The sequence below is a fragment of the Kogia breviceps genome, chromosome 4 (assembly GCF_026419965.1).
Source record: "Kogia breviceps isolate mKogBre1 chromosome 4, mKogBre1 haplotype 1, whole genome shotgun sequence".
Lineage (NCBI taxonomy): Eukaryota > Metazoa > Chordata > Mammalia > Artiodactyla > Physeteridae > Kogia > Kogia breviceps.
The window spans coordinates 109,160,043-109,182,868 of NC_081313.1; the positions used below are offsets into that span (position 1 = coordinate 109,160,043).

Sequence of the window (22,826 nt, forward strand, 5' to 3'; positions counted from 1 at the left end):
TACTAATAAACCAGCCGTCATCCTGCTCCTTTTGTTCCAGCTGCAGTTCTCTATCTATAAGGAATGATAGTAAACATAAGATGGGGATAAGACAATTTAGCAGTTATGAAATGACAAGTAAGGAAGAAATGCTTTAGAAAGGAAGGGGGAAAAGAGAGCACTTAATTTTTCTCTATGTATTTTTGCCATAAAGTAACTCCAGACAGTTACACAAAAGTCTAAGTATAATGCATAAATGTAAGGGTTTTCAGAATACATACCCAGTTGTGCCCAAAGTGGGTTATACGGATGAGTCTTTGCCAACATATCCACACTTTGAGAGGAATGTTTTTCTAAAAATATTTTTATAGGTGGTTGTCCATTTGGCATGACTGTTGGAACCCAGGCAAGATGATTGGTCAGAACTGCAGTAATGAGTGCTGGCAAGAATCTGAAAACAAAATTCATACTATCAGATTCTAATCTGCTTTCATAAAACCTCAAGCAAAATGCAGTGACAGAATAAAGCAGAAAGGGTACATGGCCAAACATCATAAAAAGGGAGAGGATAGAAGGAAGGATAGGTATATCACCACGATGAAAACAAAAGTTAATAAACTTTTTGGTTGAGTAGGAGTTAAAAGAAAAATCCTTAAAATAAAGACAGCATTCACATGGAGCTATTTCTACTCATAATTAAAAAACAAAAATGCCATTTTACTTGAGAAACTATGGATTCTTTTCAGTGTTTAAAATAAACATATATTAATGAATCAACCAGGAAGTCTATACATATCCAAATTACTGAAAAGGAAAATGAAGGAAAGTATTAAGAAAAATTTGTTTACCATCAAAGAGAATAAAAACACCCAAATTACTCATCTGGATTCTAAGAATTTGATGATTAGAAGAAAACAGTATGATAAAGTACCACACTAAAAATGTATTATTGGAATCCTAGCACTTCCCTATATATTTTTAAACTTCTTTTCTATAGAATGAAACCGCATTCATGGATACAATTCACGAAAAATGGGAAGCCTCAGAGAGTTCTGTAAGATGTCAGGAATTTTAATTTAACACACAGTTAAAGACATTTCTACTGTTTCTCATTCATAAGGTTCTTTGGTCTTCTTCCATACCCTGTCTTATAATTATTTTAGTTATCTTTTATAATTCTGTCTTGCTCATTAATAATATGAAATAATTCCAAAGATAATGATTAATTCTTTCACCTTTGTACTTGAACTTGATCACAATCTAGGTATCTAGTTATAGTAAACGATAGTTAAGGAAAGGAAGGGAAGGAGGGAAGGAAGGGATGGAGGGAGGGAAGGAGGGAGGGAGAGAAGGAGGGAGGGAGGGAGGAAGGGCAGGTCATACTGATTTTTGGAAGCATTTTCCATTAGAAAAGTGAACTCCTTCATGAAACGATGGCAAAGCTGGTTCTTTTCTGGAGTCCCCGACATCATTGTAAGCCAGACAGGCTCTCCAATTCGTGGCATTGTGTAAAGATTACAAATTGTTGTTCTAAAAAGAGGAAAATACATTATAAAATTCATAGTTCCCAGAATTACATACTCTTAATAATAATAATGTTGCCGGCTTGGGTCTCACATCTAGATTATTAAAGCTTTTGAGAAAGACAATGAATCAAGTCTTTCTTTCTTTGTCATCAGCATAGTACCAAGGGAAAGGTTTTATACATGACCTCAAAATGTGATGGTTCTGGCACTGGCTCTGCCCTCAAAGGCTGTGTACCTTTGGGTAAATTATTTCCCTACTTTAAGCATCAGCTTCCCTTACCTGTAAAATGAAAGGAAAGGAAAGGACTAGGTAATTTCTAGACCCCTTCCAGTTCTACGTTTCCAAGGTTATAAGCTATACCTAAATATATTGCAAATAATCAACAACATAGAAAACAAAAATATTAAGTGGGGTAATAGCTTACGGATAATACCCACTCACAACAATAGTTTATCAGCATCATTTTATTGCCTATGCTAAGACTCCTTAGTAAAGTTCTGAAGAATGATGAGGACACTACATATGCATGCTATATGACTCTCTCAATTTTCTGAAGTTTTCCCTTGAATCAACACAAAAGAGTATTATTGCAGTTATCACAGTGCTTTTCTGGCTGTCTCCTGCATTTATTTAGATAATAGCTAGGCTTGTGACTTGACTCTTTACTAACAGCTTTAAAGGATACCTTTAAGATGTCAATTCTTTTCCTTTTACATTACTATCTGTTCAGCAGAGTCCTATACACTCACCACATTAAGCAACTCCTGCAAAGTTGGGGCTTAAGAAACTAGTCGATCTCTTAGAAGCTACAGAATGGTGTCCTACTTTCTACTCTCTAGAATAGTGCTGTCTAAAGAACTTTTAGCAATGATAGGAATGTTCTATATCTGTGCTGTCCAACATGGTAGCCACTAGCCATATGTGATTACTGAATACCTGAAATGTGGCCAGTGTGACTGGGGAATTGGATTTAAAATTTTATTTAGTTGTAATTAAATTAATTTAAATAACCACATGTGGCTAATGGCTACTGTATTAGGGAGTACAGCTCTAGAAAGTTCTCTGAGATCTCCATAAAACTCTGATACCTACCTCAGTATAATTTTCTAATACCCAGAATTCAACAAAAGGAAAAGAATTCTGTTGCTTGTACAAGTGTGATTAAATCTCAACCCAATATGAACATGATACATTACCATAAATAGAAGTGACAAATACAGGTCACATTAATGAATTTTTAGTAGGGCATAAAATAACTGCTGAAAACTTAAAAATAAATGAATGGAAAAAAATTACAGGTATCTTACAGAGAAAAATATAAACTAGCGATATTGAAAATGCTTATTTTTTAAAGACTATTAAAGATGTCCAGATAGGATGGAAAACTGAGCACAAATGTTTATCCCCTTTCAGTTCTGATGCCCCAAATGAACACTACTTAATGATTTAAGAACAAATGAATCACTACAACAAATAGAACTGAAGAGGAACTTTAGTGAAAATTAAAATTACAGATTTAATAAAATTCTAGAAGACAAAACACAGAGATGAATGTTAACTGAAGTACTAGGGCAGAGGAAGATAATGGTTTATGGTGCTCATGTGGGTGGGGATGTACAAAGAGGAGCTAATTTACCCCACTGAAGCAAGAAGAGTCTAAGGACTCAAAAGTGCCTGCTAAAAAGGAGGGCAGCAGTTATATAGGACTATAAACTAAGAGAGTAATTCAAGGGCCATAAATGGTTGGCGACCCCCTACCCTCCATCCCATTTTCCCACAGAATAACTAAAGATAGGAGAGCAGATATAGCAATTGACCAGCCCAGAGAAATGACATGCCCAAACCCTCCCTGATATTTGAATCTTTCACAGTACACAAAGAGATATACACTAAATCTTGTGGTATTAAAATTCCATGGTAGAGGCAGTAATTATGGGGGAAAATGTTTAAATATGCTCCTTCAGGCAGTGAAAATGAAAAAAAGTTGAGCAACACTGCTCTAAAGTGAGGTTCTACAATCTGCACTCTCGGCCTGTAGTTGGTGCCTCACTCTCACTCTTAATGGGCAACCAAAATATTGATATATAGAGAAAGCCTCCAAGGAAAGATGGACACAAAGAGAAAGATAGAAACACATACACACAAAATGACTCCAGAGGAAATAGGAAATAATAAAGTCAGAAAAAGAAAAGAAAAACACGAAAGAAAAGAGACAAAGAAGATCAATCCAGGAGTTTCAGTTTCTAACAAAATATATTGAAGAGAGATAAAATAAAGGAAAATAAATTATCAGAGAATACAGATAATTTACCAAAGTTGAAAGACAAGATAGTGCTAAAACTATACTGAAAGGCTAAAAGGACCAAGGATCAGGTATGAATTTATGGGAGGAGATAAATATGCTCTACAATTGATAAATCAAGAAATAGCTACACTAGGTATATTACTTAATAATATGGAGGTAAATAACAAAAGGAATATTTAAGAGTTAAAAGAGAACGTTCTTCAGCAGTAAGAATGGGGATGGGAGACGTAGGACAGGGCTCATTTATTTTCCATTATTAGAACTGTCAGTATATATATTTTTTGCTTCTTAACCATGTGAATATACTTTTGAATAAAATAAACTTTTTGATTAAATGAATGAACAAGCTGATCAATTCATTTTCCATGAGTTTCTTCAGCATAATTTGTCTACTACAAGTCTATGCATCATGGGCCAGTCATATCACTAACATTAGTATAGCGGGCCACTGAGGACAATAGCTTTATAGTGTTTTGCTGTTTAAAAATATGTACCATGACCTTGGAGTGTATCAAGTGCAAAGAAGGCAAACAAATTAATTACGCAATAGTGCTTCTCACTATATACAACTCTGTGTTGTCATTAACAATGTAGAAGTAATGATGCTTGCTCTCTTCCCTCTTTAATGGTTATTCCCTACCCATGAATGGTAAGAAGGGCAACTATTTTCAGTCATCTGACCCTTTATTTTTCTTGGTCTGTCCCTACAGAATGGAAGACTCCTTCAGTTGGAAGGAAACTGTTGACGTGATTTAGTTTTCACTGATATGCATGAAGTCTAAGTAAAAATCCAAGTACTTCATCTCTGCCAAGCAGCAATGCTAACTAAACATACTTCTTACTTCTCTAGGTTTCAGGACTTGCGTCTACATGTCCTTCCTCTTCTCAACTACTCAAAATTCATTAATCATCTGGTTTCAAATAATCACATACTTCAGAAATTACCTAACTGCTACATATAAACACTTAATTTAAAAATTAAGTATGATAGCTTCTCATTATTTGCAGTAATGTTCTATAAAGTCAACACAAACACTGAATTAGTGAACTGTGAATCACTGTTCCTGAGGGAAATACAGAGTTAGGTTCCTATGAGTCTCTGGTCACAACATTTTTGTCAATCCATCAATACATAATCTTGTTTTATGTGAGTTTTTGTTTAAAGACACTTTATTTAATATTCTGTTAATTTGTTAATAATGAATTCACATCCAACAGCACTATGACTCATGCCTTAACAAAGCTCACCTAACACATGTATTTTTCTCTGTAAGTCACATCACAACCTTCTTGCACTTAGAAACATTAGACAGAATTTCAACACTATGATTGTGCACAATTTTTTTTAATTGAAGTATACTTGATATACAGTGTTGTGTTAGTTTCTAGTATACAGCAAAGTGATTCCATTTTATATGTATATACATATATATATATATTCTTTTCCATTCTGGCACACAATATTGAATACAGTTTCCTGGGATATAACAGTAGGACCTTGTTGTTTACATATCTTTTATATAGTGGTGTTTACCTACTAATCCCAAACTCCTAATTTTATCCCTCCCCTCCCCCTTTCCCCTTTGGTAACCATAAGTTTGTTTTCTATGTCTGTGAGTGTGTTTCTGTTTTGTAAATAAACTCATTTGTGTCATATTTCAGACTCCACATATAAGTGATTATCGCATGGTATTTGTCTTTCTCTTTCTGACTTATTTCACTTAGTATGATAATCTCTATTGCATCCATGTTGCTGCAAATGACATTATTTCATTCTTTTTTATGGCTGAGTAGTATTCCATTGTATATACATATATATACCACATCTTCTTTATCCATTCATCTGTCAATAGACATTTAGGTTGTTTCCATGTCTTGGCTATTGTGAATAGTGCAGCTATGAACATTGAGGTACATGTATCTTTTCAAAATTAGAGTTTTCTCTGGATATGTGCCCAGGACTGGGATTCCTGGATCATATGGCAATTCTATTTTGACTTTTTCAAAGAACCTTCATACTGTTTTCCATAGTGGGTGCACCAATTTACAATCCCACCAACAGTGTAGGAGGGTTCCCTTTTCTCCACATCCTCTCCAGCATTTGTTATTTGTAGTTTTTTTTTTTTTTTTTTTTTTTTGCAGTACACGGGCCTCTCACTGTTGAGGTCTCTCCTGTTGCAGAGCACAGGCTCCAGACGTGCAGGCTCAGTGGCCATGGCTCACGGGCCTAGCCACTCTGCGGCATGTGGGATCTTCCTGGACCAGGGCCTGAACCTGTGTCCCCTACATCGGCAGGTGGACTCTCAACCACTGCTTCACCAGGGAAGCCCCTGTAAACTTTTTTTTTTTTTTTTTTTTGCGGTACGCGGGCCTCTCACTGCCGTGGCCTCTCCCGTTGCAGAGCACAGGCTCCTGACGCGCAGGCTCAGTGGCCACGGCCCACGGGCCCAGCCGCTCCGCGGCATGTGGGATCTTCCCGGACCGGGGCACGAACCCGCGTCTCCTGCATCAGCAGGCGGACTCAACCACTGCGCCACCAGGGAAGCCCAATATATATATATATATATATATATATATATATATATATATGTAAACTTTTTAATGATGACCATTCTGACCAGTGTGAGGTAGTACCTCAATGCCCTTTCAATTTGCATTTCTCTAATAATTAGTGATGTTAAGCATCTTTTCATGTGCCTCTTGTCCATCTGTATGTCTTCATTGGAAAAATGTCTTCAAGGGCCAATTTTCATTGCAAAATCACTAACGAAAAGCAAAAAACACTTTAAAAAAAGCAGCACTACAAAGATCATGACAAGGACACTTGTTTACAGAATGAGAGCTGAAACAAAAAGGCAGAGCACTGTCTTGTTTGACCTCATCTGGAAATGTGTGTCAAGGCACTCAAAATTTTCACTTCTCGGGCTTCCCTGGTGGCGCAGTGGTTGAGAATCCGCCTGCCGATGCAGGAGACACGGGTTCGTGCCCCGGTCCGGGAGGATCCCACATGCCACAGAGCGGCTGGGCCCATGAGCCATGGCCGCTGAGCCTGCGCGTCCGGAGCCTGTGCTCCGCAATGGGAGAGGCCACAACAGTGAGAGGTCCGCATACCGCAAAAAAAAAAAAAAAAAAAAATTTTCACTTCTCTGCATATGTCCACAAACAATCATAAAATCACTGTAGTATATTTTAGGTTTGTAAATAAATTTTAACAAGCAGGTGAATTCACATATACAGAATCTGTAAACAATGAGTATCAACTGTACATATTAAAGTACTTCTACAAAGACTTCTTAAATAAAAACTATAAAAGTTTATAAAGTATGTTTAAAATATTGCAAGGATGCCTAACTAATTTATATAGTCTTTCAGATTTGCACAGTGACTGAAGTAAAATAAACTAATACAAAAAGGAAGGTAATACAATCAGAATATACTTTTACAATGTTTTTTGTTTTATTCTTTTTTTTCTGGCTGTGCAGCACAGCATGCGAGATCTTTTTACCCTGACCAGGGATCCAACCTGGGCCCTTGTCAGTGAGAGCACAGACTCCTAACCACTGGACCACCAGGGAATTCCCTACAATGATTTTATAACTCATACATGTTGTAAATTCCAGGCAATATTAAAATTTTAAGGCTAGGCCATTCATACTACCTTATATCATAGAAATTACCTCATAGGTATTTAACTCAAAAAATTTGTAAATAAAAATGCTGGGTATACCTAAGAGTAAGATTAGTATTCCACCAGGAATGAGTCTCATGACAATGTTTACTATCCTGGTAACCTCAGCTGGATCTATGATGACAGTGTTTCCTCAGAGCTCAAATAAAGACTCTTGGCCTTTTGCCACAAAGCTTGTGACTGCAGAAAACAAACTAATCCAATACTGTACGACACAGCTCAAAGTGCAAGGGCAAAGACTCAGTGCCTTGTAATACTGCAAAATGTGAAACTCAAAAAAATGCTGCAGGACTCTTTTAGGCAAATAAGCAAAAAGAATTGTTTGAAACATATATTTATAATAATTCCAGTCCAAAGTCAACTGAACAACTTGAATTAAACCATGTTCATGCTCACTTCGGCAGCACATATAATAAAATTAGAATGATACAGAGAAGATTAGCATGGCCCCTGCTCAAGCATGACATGTGAATTTGTGAAGCATTCCACATTAAAAAAAAAAAAACACATTCATAATATCCAAAGCAATCTACAGATTTAATGCAATCCCTAACAAAATTCCAATGGCATTTTTCACAAAAATAGAACAAACAATCCTAAAACTTGTATGGAACCAGATAAAACCCTGAATGGTCAAAGCAATCCTGAGAAAGAAGAGGCACCATGCCTCCTGATTTCAAACTATATTACAAAGCTACAATAATCAAAACAGTATGGTATTGTAATAAAAAAGACACGTAAATCAATAGAACAGAATAGACAGCCCAGAAATAAACGCATGCATACATATGGTCAATTAATTTATGACAGAGGAGCCAAAAACATACAATATAGATAGGATAGCCTCTTCAATAAATGGTTCTAGGAAAACTGGACAACCACATGTAAAAAATGACTGGACCCTTATCTTACACCACAAACAAAAATAAACTCAAAATGGATCAAAGACTTGAATGCAAGACCTGAAACCATAAAGCTCCTAAAACAAAACAAAGGGGTGAGCTCCTTGACATCCATCCTGGCAATAATTGAAGACAACAAACCTTAACATGTATGCACTTAAGAAGAGAGCAGTGACATAACATAAAGTGTTGGGGAGGAGAGGGACTTGAATGAAGGCAGTCAAAAGGTACTACAAACTTCCAGTTACAAGATAAATAAGTACTGAAGATGTAACATACAAGACAAATATAATTAACACTGCTGTATGTTATATATTAAAGTGGTTAAGAGAGTAAATCCTGAGTTCTCATTGCAAGAAAAATATATTTTTAAATTTCTTTAATTTTGTTATCTACGGGAGATGTTCACTAAACTTACTGTGATACTCATTTCATGATGTATATAAGTCAAATAATTATGCTGTACACCGTAAACTTATACTGTGTGCTTTATGCCAATTATGCCTCAGTAAAACTGGGAGAAAAAAATACTGACAGGCAAATGCACAATAATACTTAGAAACTTCAGCATTCTCTATCAGAAAATGACATATCCAGCAGGAAGAAAATCACTAACATACAGTTAAGTTTTTTTCAGCTTTACTGAGATATAATTGACATCGATATGGTATTACTTTAAGATGTACAACACAATGACTTGATATATGTATACTTTGTGAAATGATTACCACAGTAGGTTTAGTTTTTACATTCACCACTCCACAGAGTAACAAAAAAAATTTTTCTTGTGATGAAAACTTTTAAGATCTACAATCATAACAACTTTCAAATATATAATACAGGACCAGATGGTTTAACAGGCGAATTCTATCAAACATTTAGAGAAGAGATAACACCTATCCTTCTGAAACTATTCCAAAAAATCTCAGAGGAAGGAACACTCCCAAACTCATTCCATGAGGCCACCATCACCCTGATGCCATAAACCAGACAAAGGTAACAACAAAAAAGAAGATTACAGACCAATATCATAAATGAACATAGACGGAAAAATCATCAACAAAATACTAGCAAACCAAATCCAACAACACATTAAAAGGATCATACACTACGATCAAGTGGGATTTATCCCAAGGATGCAAGGGTTTTTCAATATCCACAAATCAATCAGTGTGATACACTGCATCAACAAATTGAAGAATAAAAATGATATAATCATCTCAATAGATGCAGAAAAAGCTATTGATAAAACTGAACACCCATTTATGATAAAAACTCTCCAGAGGGCTTCCCTTGTGGCGCAGTGGTTGAGAGTCTGCCTGCCGATGCAGGGGACGCAGGTTCGTGACCCCGTCCGGGAAGATCCCACATGCCACGGAGCAGATGGACCTATGAGCCATGGCCGCTGAGCCTGCACATCCAGAGCCGGTGCTCCGCAACGGGAGAGGCCACAACAGTGAGAAGCCCGCATATCAAAAAAAAAAAAAAAAAAAAAACAAAAAAACTCTCCAGAAAGTGGGCACAGAGGGAACCTACCTCAACATAATAAAGGCCATATATGACAAACCTACAGCTAACATCATACTCAAGAGTGAAAAGCTGAAAGCATTTCCTCTAAGATCAGGAACAAGACAAGGATGCTGACTGTTGCCACTTTTATTCAACATAGTTTTGGAAGTCCTAGTCATGGCAATCAGAGAAGAAAAAGAAATAAAGGGAATCCAAACTAGAAAAGAAGACGTAAAACTGTCACTGTCTGCAGATGACGTGATATTATATATAGAAAATCCTAAAGATGCTACCAGAAAACTACCGGAGCTCATCAATGAATTTAGCAAAGCTGCAGGATACAAAATTAATGCACAGAAATCTTTTGCATTCCTATACACTAACAATGAAAGATTAGAAAGAGAAATTAAGGAAACAATCCCATTCACCATTGCATCAAAAAGAATAAAATACCTAGGAATAAACCTACCAGAGAAAACAGAACACCTGTACTGTGAAAACTATAAGACACATGAAAGAAATCGAAGATGACACAAACAGATGGAAAGGTATACCATGTTCTTGGATTGGAAGTATCAATATTTTCAAAATGACTATACTATCCAAGGCAATCTACAGATTCAATACAATCCCTATCAAATTACCAGTGACATTTTTCACATAACTAGAACAAAGAATCTTAAAATCTGTATGAAGACACAAAAGATGCTGAATAGGCCAAAGAAAATTTGAGAAAGAAAACCAGACCTGCAGGAATCAGGCTCCCTGACTTCAGACTATACTACAAAGCTACAGTAATCAAAACAGTATGGTACTGGCACAAAAACAGAAATATAGATCAATGGAACAGAACAGAAAGCCCAGAAATAAACCCATGCACCTATGGTCAATTAATCTATGACAAAGGAGGCAAAACTGTACAATGGAGAAAAGACAGTCTCTTCAATAAATGGTGCCAGGAAAACTGGACAGCTACATGCAAAAGAATGAAATTAGAACATTATTTAACACTATACACAAAAATAAACTCAAAATGGATGTAAGACCAGATACTATAAAACTCTTAGAGGGCTTCCCTGGTGGCGCAGTGGTTGAGAGTCCGCCTGCCAATGCAGGGGACACGCGTTCGTGCCCCGGTCCGGGAGGATCCCACATGCCACGGAGCGGCTGGGCCTGTGAGCCATGGCCGCTGCGCCTGCGTGTCCAGAGCCTGTGCTCCGCAACGCGAGAGGCCACAACAGTGAGAGGCCCGCGTACCGCAAAAAAAAAAAAAAAAAAAAAAAAAAAACTCTTAGAGGAAAATATAGGCAGAACACTCTTTGACATAAATCACAGCAATAACTTTTACAATCTGTCCCTACTAAGAGAAATAAAAACAAAAATAAACAAATGGGACCTAATCAAACTCAAAAGCTTTTGCACAGCAAAGGAAGCCATAAACAAAACACAAAGACAACCCACAGAATGAGAGAAAATATTTGCAAATGATGTGACTGACAAAGGATTAATCTCCAAAATTTACAAACAGATCGTGCAGCTCAATATCACAAAAAACAAACAACCCAATAAAAAAATGGGCAGAAGGCTTGAACAGACATTTCTCCAAAGAAGACATACAGATGGCCAAAAGGCACATGAAAAGATGCTCAACATCGCTAATTATTAGAGAAATGCAGGTCAAAACTACAATGAGGTATAACCTCACACCAGTCAGAATGGCCATCATCAAAAAGTCTACAAACAATATGGGCTTCCCTGGTGGCGCAGTGGTTGGGAGTCCGCCTGCCTATGCAGGGGACACGGGTTCATGCCCTGGTCCGGGAAGATCCCACGTGCCGCGGAGCGGCTGGGCCCGTGAGCCATGGCCGCTGAGCCCGCGCGTCCGGAGCCTGTGCTCCGCAACGGAAGAGGCCACAACAGTGAGAGGCCCGCGTACCGCAAAATAAATAAATAAATAAATAAAATTTAAAAAATATATATAAAAAAAAAAAAGTCTACAAACAATAAATGCTGGAGAGGGTGTGGAGAAAAGGGAACCCTCCTACACTGTTGGTGCAAATGTAAATTGGTGCAGCTGCTATGGAGGTTCCTTAAGAAACTAAAAACAGAGCTACCATATGATCCAGCAACCCCACTCTTGGACAAATATCTGGAGAAAAACATGGTTCGAAAGGTTATATGCATCCCAATGTCCATTACAGCACTATTTACAATAGCTAAGATATGGAAACAATTTAAATGTCCATCAACAGAGGAACGGGTAAAGAAGATGAGGTATATATACACAGTGGAATATTACTCAGTCATAAAAAAGAATGAAATAATGTCATTTGCATCAGCATAGATGGAGCTGGAGACTATCATACTAAGTGAAGTAAGTCAGACAGAGAAAGACAAGTATCATATGATATCGCTTATATGAGGAATCTAAAATATATATATATATATATATATATATATATATATGAACTTGTTACCACAGGGTAAGGGTGTGGGGGAAGGACAGAGTGGAAGTTTGGAATTGACATGTACACAGTGCTATATTTAAAACAGATAACCAACAAGGACCTATTCTATAGCACAGGGAACTCTGCTCAATACTCTGTAATAGCCTAAATGGAAAAAGAACCTGAAAAAGAACAGATACATGTATATGTATAACTGAATCACTTTTCTGTTCACCTGAAACTAACACAACATTGTTAATCAACTCTACTCCAATATAAAATAAAAATTAAAAAAGAAAAAGAAAAGATACATGAGAAAGCCCCAAATACATGGAGATATTAACAATACATTTCTGCATAACACAGGGTCAAAGAAGAAATCTCAAGAGAAATTTTAAAATAATTTGAATTAAATTTCATTCAACTTAACAAAATTTGTGAGATCCAGCAAAAGCAGTGCTTAGAGGGAAATTCATAGCACTGAATGCATAGATTAGGGGAAAAGAAAGATCTGAAAGCAATAATCTAAGCTTTAACTTTAGGAAACTAGAGAAAGATGAGTAACATAAAACTAATGCAAGTAGGAGAAAAGAAATAAAAGTTAGATTAAAAAATCATTGAAATTAGAAACTAAATCAATAGATAAAATATAAACAAAACAAAATCTGGTTCTTTGGGGCTTCCCTGGTGGCGCAGTGGTTGAGAGTCCGCCTGCCGATGCAGGGGACATGGGTTCGTGCCCCGGTCCAGGAAGATCCCACATGCCGCGGAGCAGCTAGGCCCGTGAGCCATGGCCGCTGAGCCTGTGTGTACGGAGCCTGTGCTCTGCAATGGGAAAGGCCACAACAGTGAGAGGCCTGCGTACCGCAAAAAAAAAAAAAAAGTACAAGATCTATAGGAGGAAAATTACAAAACTCTGATTAAAGAAATCAAAGAAGATATAAATAAACAGCAAGATATTCCATGTTCATGGACAAGGAAGTCTTGCTATTGCTAAGATGTCAATTTTTCCCAGTTTAATCTACAGGTTCAATGCTATCTCAATCAAAATCCCATAAGTTACTTTGTGGATATCAACAAACTGATTTTAAAGTTTGGAGAGGCAAATGATCCAGAATAGTCAACACAACACTGAAGGAAAAGAACAAACTTGGACGACTCATATTATCTGACTTGAAGAATTATTATAAAGATGGGGCTTCCCTGGTGGTGCAGTGGTTAAGAATCCGCCTGCCAAAGCAGGGGACACAGGTTTGAGCCCTGGTCCGGGAAGATCCCACATGCCGTGGAACACCTAAGCCCGTGTGCCACAACTACCGAGCCTGTGCTCCAGAGTCCGCAAGCCACAACTACTGAGCCCGTGTGCCACAACTACTGAAGTCCACGCACCTAGAGCCTGTGCTCCGCAACAAGAGAAGCCACTGCAATGAGAAGCCTGTGCACTGCAACAAAGAGTAGCCCCCGCTCGCCACAACTAGACAAAGCCAATGCACAGCAATGAAGACCCAGCCTACAGGCTTTCCTGGTGGCGCAGTGGTTGGGGGTCTGCCTGCCAATGCAGGGGACATGGGTTCGTGCCCCAGTCCGGGAGGATCCCACATGCTGCAGAGCAGCTGGGACCGTGAGCTATGACCACTGGGCCTGCACGTCTGGAGCCTGTGCTCCACGGCAGAAGAGGCCACAGCAGTGAGAGGCCCGTGTACCGCAAAAAAAAAAAAAAAAAAAAGACCCAGCGTAGACAAAAATAAATAAAATAAATAAATTTATATTAAAAAAGAATTATTATAAAGATACAGTAATCAAGACAGTGTGGTACTGCTGAAAGAATAGACAAATAGATCAATGAAACAAAACAGAGAGCTCAAAAATAGAGCCCCAGAAATATACTCATTTGATAAAGGAACAAAAGCAATACATGGAGCAAAGATAGTCTTTTCAACAAATGATGCTGGAACAAGTGGACATTCACATGCAAAAATATGCACCTAGACAAAGACTTTACAGCTTTCACACACACAAAAAAAAAAATCAAAATGGATAATAGACCTAAATGTAAATGCAAAATCATAAAACTTCTTGAGCATAACATGTGAAAAACCTCAATGATCTTGTCTTTGGTAATGAGTTTTTAGATAAAACACCAAAGGCACTATTCAGGGAAAAAAAGAAATTGTTAAGTTGGACTTCATTAAAGTTTAAAACTCTGCTCTGTGAAAATACTACAAGAATGAAAAGACAAGCCACAGACTAGGAGAAAGTATTTGCAAAACACGTATCTGATAAAGGATTGATATCCAAAATATACAAAAAAAACCTAAAAACTGAACAATAAGAAAAGCAACAAACCAAGTTAAAAATGGAAGAAAGATTGAACAGATATCTCACTCTAAAAGATATATAGATTGTGAAAAAGTATTTGAAAAGATGCTCAACCTCATATGTCATTAGGAAACTACAAATTAAAACAATGAAATACTGCTACACATCTATTAGTATGGCTAAAAAACAAAACAAAACAAAACCTGACAATATCAAATGCTGACAAGGATATGGAACAACAGTAACTCTAACTGCTAGTGGGAATGCAAAATGATACAGTCACTTTAGAAGACAGTTGGCAGTTTCTGACAAATTCAAACACAGTCTTCTGTGAACATCTAGCAATTATGCTCCTAGGTACTGACTCAGTTGAACTGAAAACTTAAGTCCATACAAAACCCCGCACATGAATGTTTAGAAAAGCATTATTCATAATCACCAAAAACTAGCAATCAAGAAGATGTCCTTCAATTGAGGTGAATGGACAAACTGCAGTACATCCACACAGTGGAATATTACACAATGAATTTTTTTATATAAATGAACCATAAGCCACAAAAAAGACATACAAGAATCTTAACTGCATATAGCTAAGTCAAAGAACCAGTCTAAAAGGGCTACATACTATATGATTCCCAGAATATGACATTCTGAAACAGGCAAAATTATAGACAGAGATCAGTAGCCAATGGGTTTGGTCGGAAGGGAGAAAGAATAGATAGGTGAAGCACAGGCAACTTTCAGAGTGGTAAAACTATTCTGTCTGATACTGTAATGGTGAAACATGACATTATGCATTTTTCAAAACCCATTCAACTGTACAATACAAAGAATGGAACTTAATGCAGACTACAGATTTTAGTTAATAATAATGTATCAATACTGGTTCATTAATTGTAACACTTATACCACACTAATGAATATGGTAATAATCAGTGAAACTATGGGTGGTGGGGAGAGAGCTATATGCAGAAACTTTCAGAACTGTTAGCTCAATTATTCTGTAACTCTGACACTGTTAGAATTAAATCTATTAATTAAATGTGTGTATACACATATGTATCTACATATGTATATGTACATACACATATATATGTGAAATCAAGCTATTTACTCTTAATTAATAATACAGAGTGGCCAAGAAATAGAGGGTATAACAGATAGCCACGTCTCCAAATCTACCATTTTGTTCATGGTTTGTTTTGTTGTTTTTCATTCCCATTCCCAACACTCCATAAGAGTGTTCATTATTCAGCCTGTATTGGGCTTGCTCCAAAGATACAAACATGGATAATTTCAGAAAATGGAAGAGAATCAGACTGAATTTACAGACTAAAAGAGAATTGGGTCTAGATTAGCAGATATAAATCACCAACCCCTAAAACAGAAGTTTAAATTTTAATAATGCTCAGTGGCCAGGAAGCTACAAAATTATACGATATATGGGTTACTACAACTGGCAGAGATAGAGCTTATGGCAAACTAGAGAGAGCTAGCTTGTCTGACTTAAAAGCCTAAAGGTTCAAATGTTTGTAAAAACAGAAAGGCCAAGTAAAATGTGCACTGGCTGGAGTTCTCTCACCTACCAATTAACCTGGTCTCAGTAACTTTATTCAACATAGATAAAATAGAAAAGCACTTATGTTGAGCCTAATGTGCCCATCTTTTTCTTTAACTGTAGAACACTTACTGAAATATCAAATCTATTGAGAGAAAATGTATCCAATGCAGCCTAAATCACTAACATTTGCTTTAAGCAACTCAGTATAATTTATCTCTTGAATCATACAAAAAGTATCTTAATTTTTAAAAATACACCTTGGGACGTCCCTGGCGGTCCAGTGGTTAAGAGTCCATGCTTCCAATGCAGGGGGCGCGGGTTTGATTCTTGGTCGGGGAACTAAGATCCCACATGCGCAGGGTGCAGCCAAAAAACAAAACACCTCAAAGAAATTCTCATTTTAAGCAAATATCCTGACATAAAATTATTTATTATTTATATAATAGTAAGTTCATAAAACAATCAAATTTTGAGCTTTCACATGAAAGCTTTTAGAAACATACAAAGAGGTCTATATGAATTGAGAAGTTATGAAAATAATATAGACAGCCAAGCAAAGTCAGCTCATTAAATTTGTTTGAAATTCCCTCTAGAAATATTGAGGGAATGTACTTCATTTCCTCTATACTTCATCTATAAGAAACATTTATGTATATAAAACTTGATTTAATCATGAGCACCAGAAATGTAATAACCTGAATTCTTAAGGTATGAACAAATGAAATTATGAATAACTTCACACATAATTCATATATAAAGAGTGAAGATGCCGATGAACTAAAGAAACAGACTGATTAAAAATACTATATTACTAGTGTTTAGTGCTTATATAGTTTTAATGTTGTAAGATGAAAAAGTTATAGAGATTTGTTACACAATGTGAATGTATTTAACATTGCTGAACTGTACACTTAAAAATGGTTAAATGTTAAATTTAATGTTGTTTTACTTTTACCACAATAAAAATTTTTAAATACTGTATTGTTTGTTAGCATGCTTCATTTGATAACTTAAGAAAGGCCTAAAATGAATATGTTAACAAAAATAAATGGTGGAGGGCTTCCCTGGTGGCGCTGTGGTTGAGAATCTGCCTGCCGATGCAGGGGACACGGGTTCGTGCCCCGGTCCGGGAGGATCCCACATGCCGCGGAGCTGCTGGGCCCGTGAGCCATGGCCGCTGAGCCTGTGTGTCCGGACCCTGTGCTCCGCAGCAGCAGAGGCCACAACAGTGAGAGGCCCGCGTACCACAAAAAAAAAAAAAAAAAAAAAAAAAAAAAAAAAATAAATGGTGGAAAATATTAGCTCTAACATAATTTTCACCAGTACAAATTATTTGCAAGACAAAAAAAGAAATAATAAAGGCTGAAACTTAATTCTCTAATGTGTTTTTCTGTACATTTCCTCTAACCACTGTGTTTACTGCACATGAAACATTTAAAAACTCACGTTTAATGCCTTTTATCCTAAAAATTATAGTGAATAACAGATGACTAGAAAATCTTCTCCTTCTCAATAAATGAATCCAGCCAATGAATATTATACAACAGTCATAAAGTAAACTTTTTCTTTTTTAAAAAATATTTTTAAAAACTTTTTGGCCATGTCATGTGACTTGCAGGATCTTAGTTCCCCAACCAGGGATCAAACCCACACTGTCAGCAGTGAAAGCTTTGAGTCCTAACCACTGGACCATCAGGAAATTGCCAAGTAAACTTTTTCAATTGAAATAAATTAAAAACATGATGAAATTTCCATATTAATTTAGGTTATTTTTTTACCATACAATTTCTATTTAATGGTTACCTATAATTCCATCCCCAAAATCATACAGAACACTTCTATAAAACATATCTTTGGGCTTCCCTGGTGGCGCAGTGGTTGAGAATCCGCCTGCTGATGCAGGGGACACGGGTTCGTGCCCCGGTTCAGGAAGATCCCACATGCCGCGGAGCGGCTGGGCCCGTGAGCCATGGCCGCTGAGCCTGTGCGTCTGGAGCCTGTGCTCCGCGCAACGGGAGAGGCCACAGCAGTGAGAGGCCCACGTATTGCAAAACAAAAAACAAAAAACATATCTTTTATTTAGAAAAATAAGTTATTTTATTATAAATTCAAAGACTCTAGAATATGGCTGAGGCAATGAAATCTCTCCTTTTGAGAGGTTTAAAAAACGAGATTTACTTTCACTATGGTTTAACACAAAAGGAGAAAACTGAAGAATAAAAAAGGATCAAAGTTGAAAATAAACATGAGTTCTCTCTTATTGTCAAATTCACTAAATACACAACTCCTTAGTCATTTCCATTAAAAAAAAATGTATATACATGACATGCCTACAGTTTCACAATAGCAATCCTGCAATATCACAGGCTAAAATAGGCTTTCACTTCAAAATGTAACAGTTCATATTTAAACAAACAATCCAGAAGACCCCTAACCCAGTAAGGGACCATACAACACGAGCCAATGAACAAAAGTGAGGTACATGGACGACTGGTGATAATAAACCTTAGGTGGTACACAGATACATATTTTAAATTTTAATTATTATGCATTCATTTTTACAGCTTGCTTATTACAGCAAAGAAGGTTGATTCCCCATTTAGGGTAATGATGCACACATTCTGAAATACACTTATTTAGGTATAAAATAGAGTCAATTTAAAGAGAAGCATCAGGGCTTCCCTGGTGGCACAGTGGTTGAGAATCCGCCTGTCGATGCAGGGGACATGGGTTCGTGCCCTGGTCCGGGAAGATCCCACATGCCACGGAGCGGCTGGGCCCGTGAGCCATGGCCGCTGAGCCTGCGTGCCCGGAGCCTGTGCTCCGCAACGGGAGAGGCCACAACAGTGAGAGGCCCTCGAACCACACACACACACAAAAAATGCTAACAAATCTGCCAAAGGTCATTAGGGGTAGTAAAAGGCAGAGCCAGGGTTAGCCCACAGGTCTGTCTGTCAGACTCTAAAGTCTGAGTTCTTGGGCTAAGTGTTATACTATTTCTCCAGTCTAAAGGAGGAAAGACTGAGAGGATGAGAGGATGAAGTAAAACTGAAATGAATCTCTTTGAGACAGAAACACATCAGTCACTTAGCGTGATTCCCAACATAAGTTCATATGTAGTATGTTTCCTTGCCATAATCAGAGTACAGTTATAGCACTTGCTGGAGCTTCAGGCTCCAAGTTTTGTTGTGTCAGAAAATACTGCTAGAGAAAGGATTAAGCAACAGAGTTATATGGAACATCAAGTTCATATTCCCTATATCCATGTATCTTTGTATTCCACGTATCTAAGAACATGTGATTACCATCACTGGTTAAATAACACTTAACCAGTCCCTACATCTAGGAGCCCAACAAAGGACAAAGCACACTTCTGCTAAAACAAGGGTCTCTTCTGGTCATATCTGCTTGTCTAGTGGTCCAGTGCTAGAAACCATACCACTGACTCCTGCCAAGTGTGCCTGAATTCCAAGCACTTTTATATTTAATAACAAAGGAGTCAATGGCCCACTGAATTACATCCTCATTTGACTATGGGACAGAGAAATTTAAAGAATTAAATTTTATTAGAATAAGTTAAATAAATAAATAAATTTTCCAGTGTACACTGCAAAACAATTCTATATTATGAAAAGCTGGAGAATATGTACCTGAATTCATTTAGGGCATCAACTATTCGATTATATGCCAAACTCCTCTGACTGGCATCAGCTGATCTCCGGCTCATTTTCATAGCCTTGAAAGCAATCAAATAGTTAATTCTTACACTGATCATGGGCAAAATATGGGGGGGAAAAAAAGTAAAAGACAAAGTCACATATTTCCACAACATTCTACCCATCATTCTTAACTAGATATACATAAAGAAGGCACACATATTTCTAGTGGCTTTTTTTTTTTTTGCACCTTTGGTCATTTAATGAGTATAATAAAATTCAAATTTTTCCAATGGTAAGCCTCTTACTTAACTGTCAAACCACAGAATGTCAACACACAACGAGGATGATGTTGACACAGTTTCTGGGTTACATAAAACTTTTTTCTCCCAAACAGATCATAAAATGATAAGTCAGTAACAACAGCTCCTGGGTTTCACTAATATTTCATAAATAATGGTTCTGTTAACTAAATCCTTTTTTAAAATCTAATAATGCTACTGAAGGATGTATCAAGTTATTAGTAATATTTGCTTTCTTAAAAACATATTTAGCCAAAGTTGAGAAGTCCTGCTTTAGGTAGACAAAAAGGGGATCAGGATTAGAATATGGATATCAGAAAGAACTTTGAAATTTTTTAAACTTTTTCAAAAAAATGTAATTATGCATTACTTATGTAATGACACATGAGTTTTAAAATGTTTAAACATATATTTAAGAAAATGTTAGACTACTTCAGGCCAGAATCGTTCATGTTCATCCAAAAGCTTCAATAGGGTAAAAGTGACAGTTAACTTTATGTTTTAACTAACTGCTGAGAGACTCCCAATTTATAAAGAAGTAAATATTTTTTAGCTAGAATTGAGCAGTATTCTTCCTTAATTTTACCAACAATAAAAAATTTTACATTATAGATCTCAAAAGGTAGTGCAGACTTTGAAATAATTCCCACAGTGCTCAGAAACAGAATCCATAGATTTTCATTTAAAAAATAAGTAAGTAATAGGTTGAAAACGGGCCCTAGAACATAACTTATTTAGATGGTTCAGTGTTTACTAAATTCTATGATTAATTACGAAGTACAGAACGTTCTAAATTAAGTTCTATTCATTTATATGAAAGTATTCACTCAGCTTTATCTTTCAGCTTTATTAAGAAATGAGATGTTAAACTTGAACAAATATAAGTAGTGCAATGTGCACTTTAGGTTATAGAATGAACAAAACATTAAAACATTTAAAAAGTAATGTTTAATGAGTTCTATAGTGCCTGAATATTTCAAGTTTTATACAAAGTTTAAACACTTCTCCCAGTAACTGAAATGTCAGTTCAGCCACAGCTTAATATTCCATGTACTGACTTTGGCAACAACAAAAAGAGACAGCAGCAAACTGCAGATAATGTCACCAGTGCTGAACTTCTGAAAAAGTAAATGAAAATGGACTTTACTCATCTGCTCAGTAAAAAGGTACTGCTAATGATCTATTTGGCTTTTAACAGATTTAATGTAAATAACTAATATAGTGTCTTCCCTAGAGGAAGATGATCCTCAGACACTAATGAGTTACTGAAATGCATCCTCTGCTTTCTAGAACATTCTAATTGGTCTCGCATCTCTACTCTCTTTTACTAGTCTCTTTTAAACATACTGCCAAAATAACGTTTCCTAGAGTACAATTTGAAGACAGCCTAACAAAAGTCAAAAATTCTGGCAAACATTCTAGACTCTCTGTGATCTGGTCACCATTAACTCTACCGGCCATACCACTCACTACTCCTCTTTGTATCTTTTCCTTTCTGCATATTGTCACAGGGATCAAGAACTTTAGTTACACCCACTGATAGTTCAACTTATAGGAATCTCTTATAAAATATAATCTGGAAAATTCACCAAGATGTTAACTGCAGTGTAGCTATAACTGTGAAAAAGCAAAAATGACCTAATAAAAACGTTACTTAAATGGAGGAAAGCCACTAAAATATATTCAAGAACCATTTAAAATGAGAAATGTGTATGTTAATAATGATGAATTTTTCAAAATGGGCACATAATTAAAACAGCATGAACACAGCACAGTCCCAATCAAGTAAAAGTACAATACGCATAGAAAAGACCTGGGTAAGACTTTCAGCAAAATGTTAATGAGTTATCTTTGGGCGACAAGGATATCAATTTTTCTTGTTATTCTGCAATATCCATTTTTCAAAACTTTATGTTTAAAAAATCCTACACATCCTTTAAGATGCAGTTCAAATGAAACATCTTCCCAGTAGAAAGTCATTTTTCTTCCCTATGAACTCCTAAAACACTTTGATTTTCCTTCTTTTTTAGTTATCTTTATGTTCTATCATATATTCACAATTTTCTTACTTTACATCAATTTATTACATGCACTATGAGCAGCATTTGACACACTGATCACTCCTACCTTCTTAAACTACTTTCTTCACCTGGTTCACCCCAAAAAGTACTCTCTCTCATTTTTCCTCCTACTTGAATAGCCAATCCTCAGTCTCCCCTGCTGGTTCTCAAATTTTAACTACTGAAACACTCTACAAATCAAGCGTAGGATCTCCTCTCCTCTCTTCTCTCTTATCAGTTTCTTGGCTTAAAATACCATATATACACTGGTGACTGACCAGCCTGGACCTCTCCCCTAAACTCTAGACTCACAATAACTTGCATGTCCAGGAGGCACTGCAAACAAACTGTTGATCTTCCTCCACCAAACCTGTTTCAGTTGTAGTTTTCCCTTTTAGTACTGGCAATTCCATCCTTCTTACTGCTCAAAAGAAAAATCCCCAGTCAACCTCTATTATTCTTTCTCTTAACCCCAATTCGGTCCATCAGCTAATCTCCTTAGCTCTATTTTCAAAAATATCCAGAATCCAAACACTTGTCACCAATTCCATCACGAAAGTGCTTTAAGTAT

General features: G+C 36.6%; 1 protein-coding gene and 1 non-coding gene across 3 annotated transcripts in view; one reads left to right on the top strand and one right to left on the bottom strand.

Moving 5' to 3' along the window:
• Nucleotides 1-22,826, bottom strand: part of FNIP1 (folliculin interacting protein 1) — a 131,127-nt gene that overhangs the window by 26,543 nt on the left and 81,758 nt on the right. For both annotated transcript variants that reach the window (XM_059061812.2, XM_059061813.2), the window contains 3 exons: nucleotides 19,888-19,973; nucleotides 1,363-1,509; nucleotides 261-430 (listed from right to left, as the gene is read on the bottom strand). In XM_059061812.2, the coding sequence (XP_058917795.1) occupies nucleotides 261-430; nucleotides 1,363-1,509; nucleotides 19,888-19,973 (403 nt within the window). The remainder of the gene's footprint in view (nucleotides 1-260; nucleotides 431-1,362; nucleotides 1,510-19,887; nucleotides 19,974-22,826) is intronic.
• Nucleotides 7,888-7,994, top strand: LOC131756450 (U6 spliceosomal RNA). Its single transcript, XR_009335633.1, has one exon. It is a non-coding gene; the product is annotated as a U6 spliceosomal RNA (small nuclear RNA).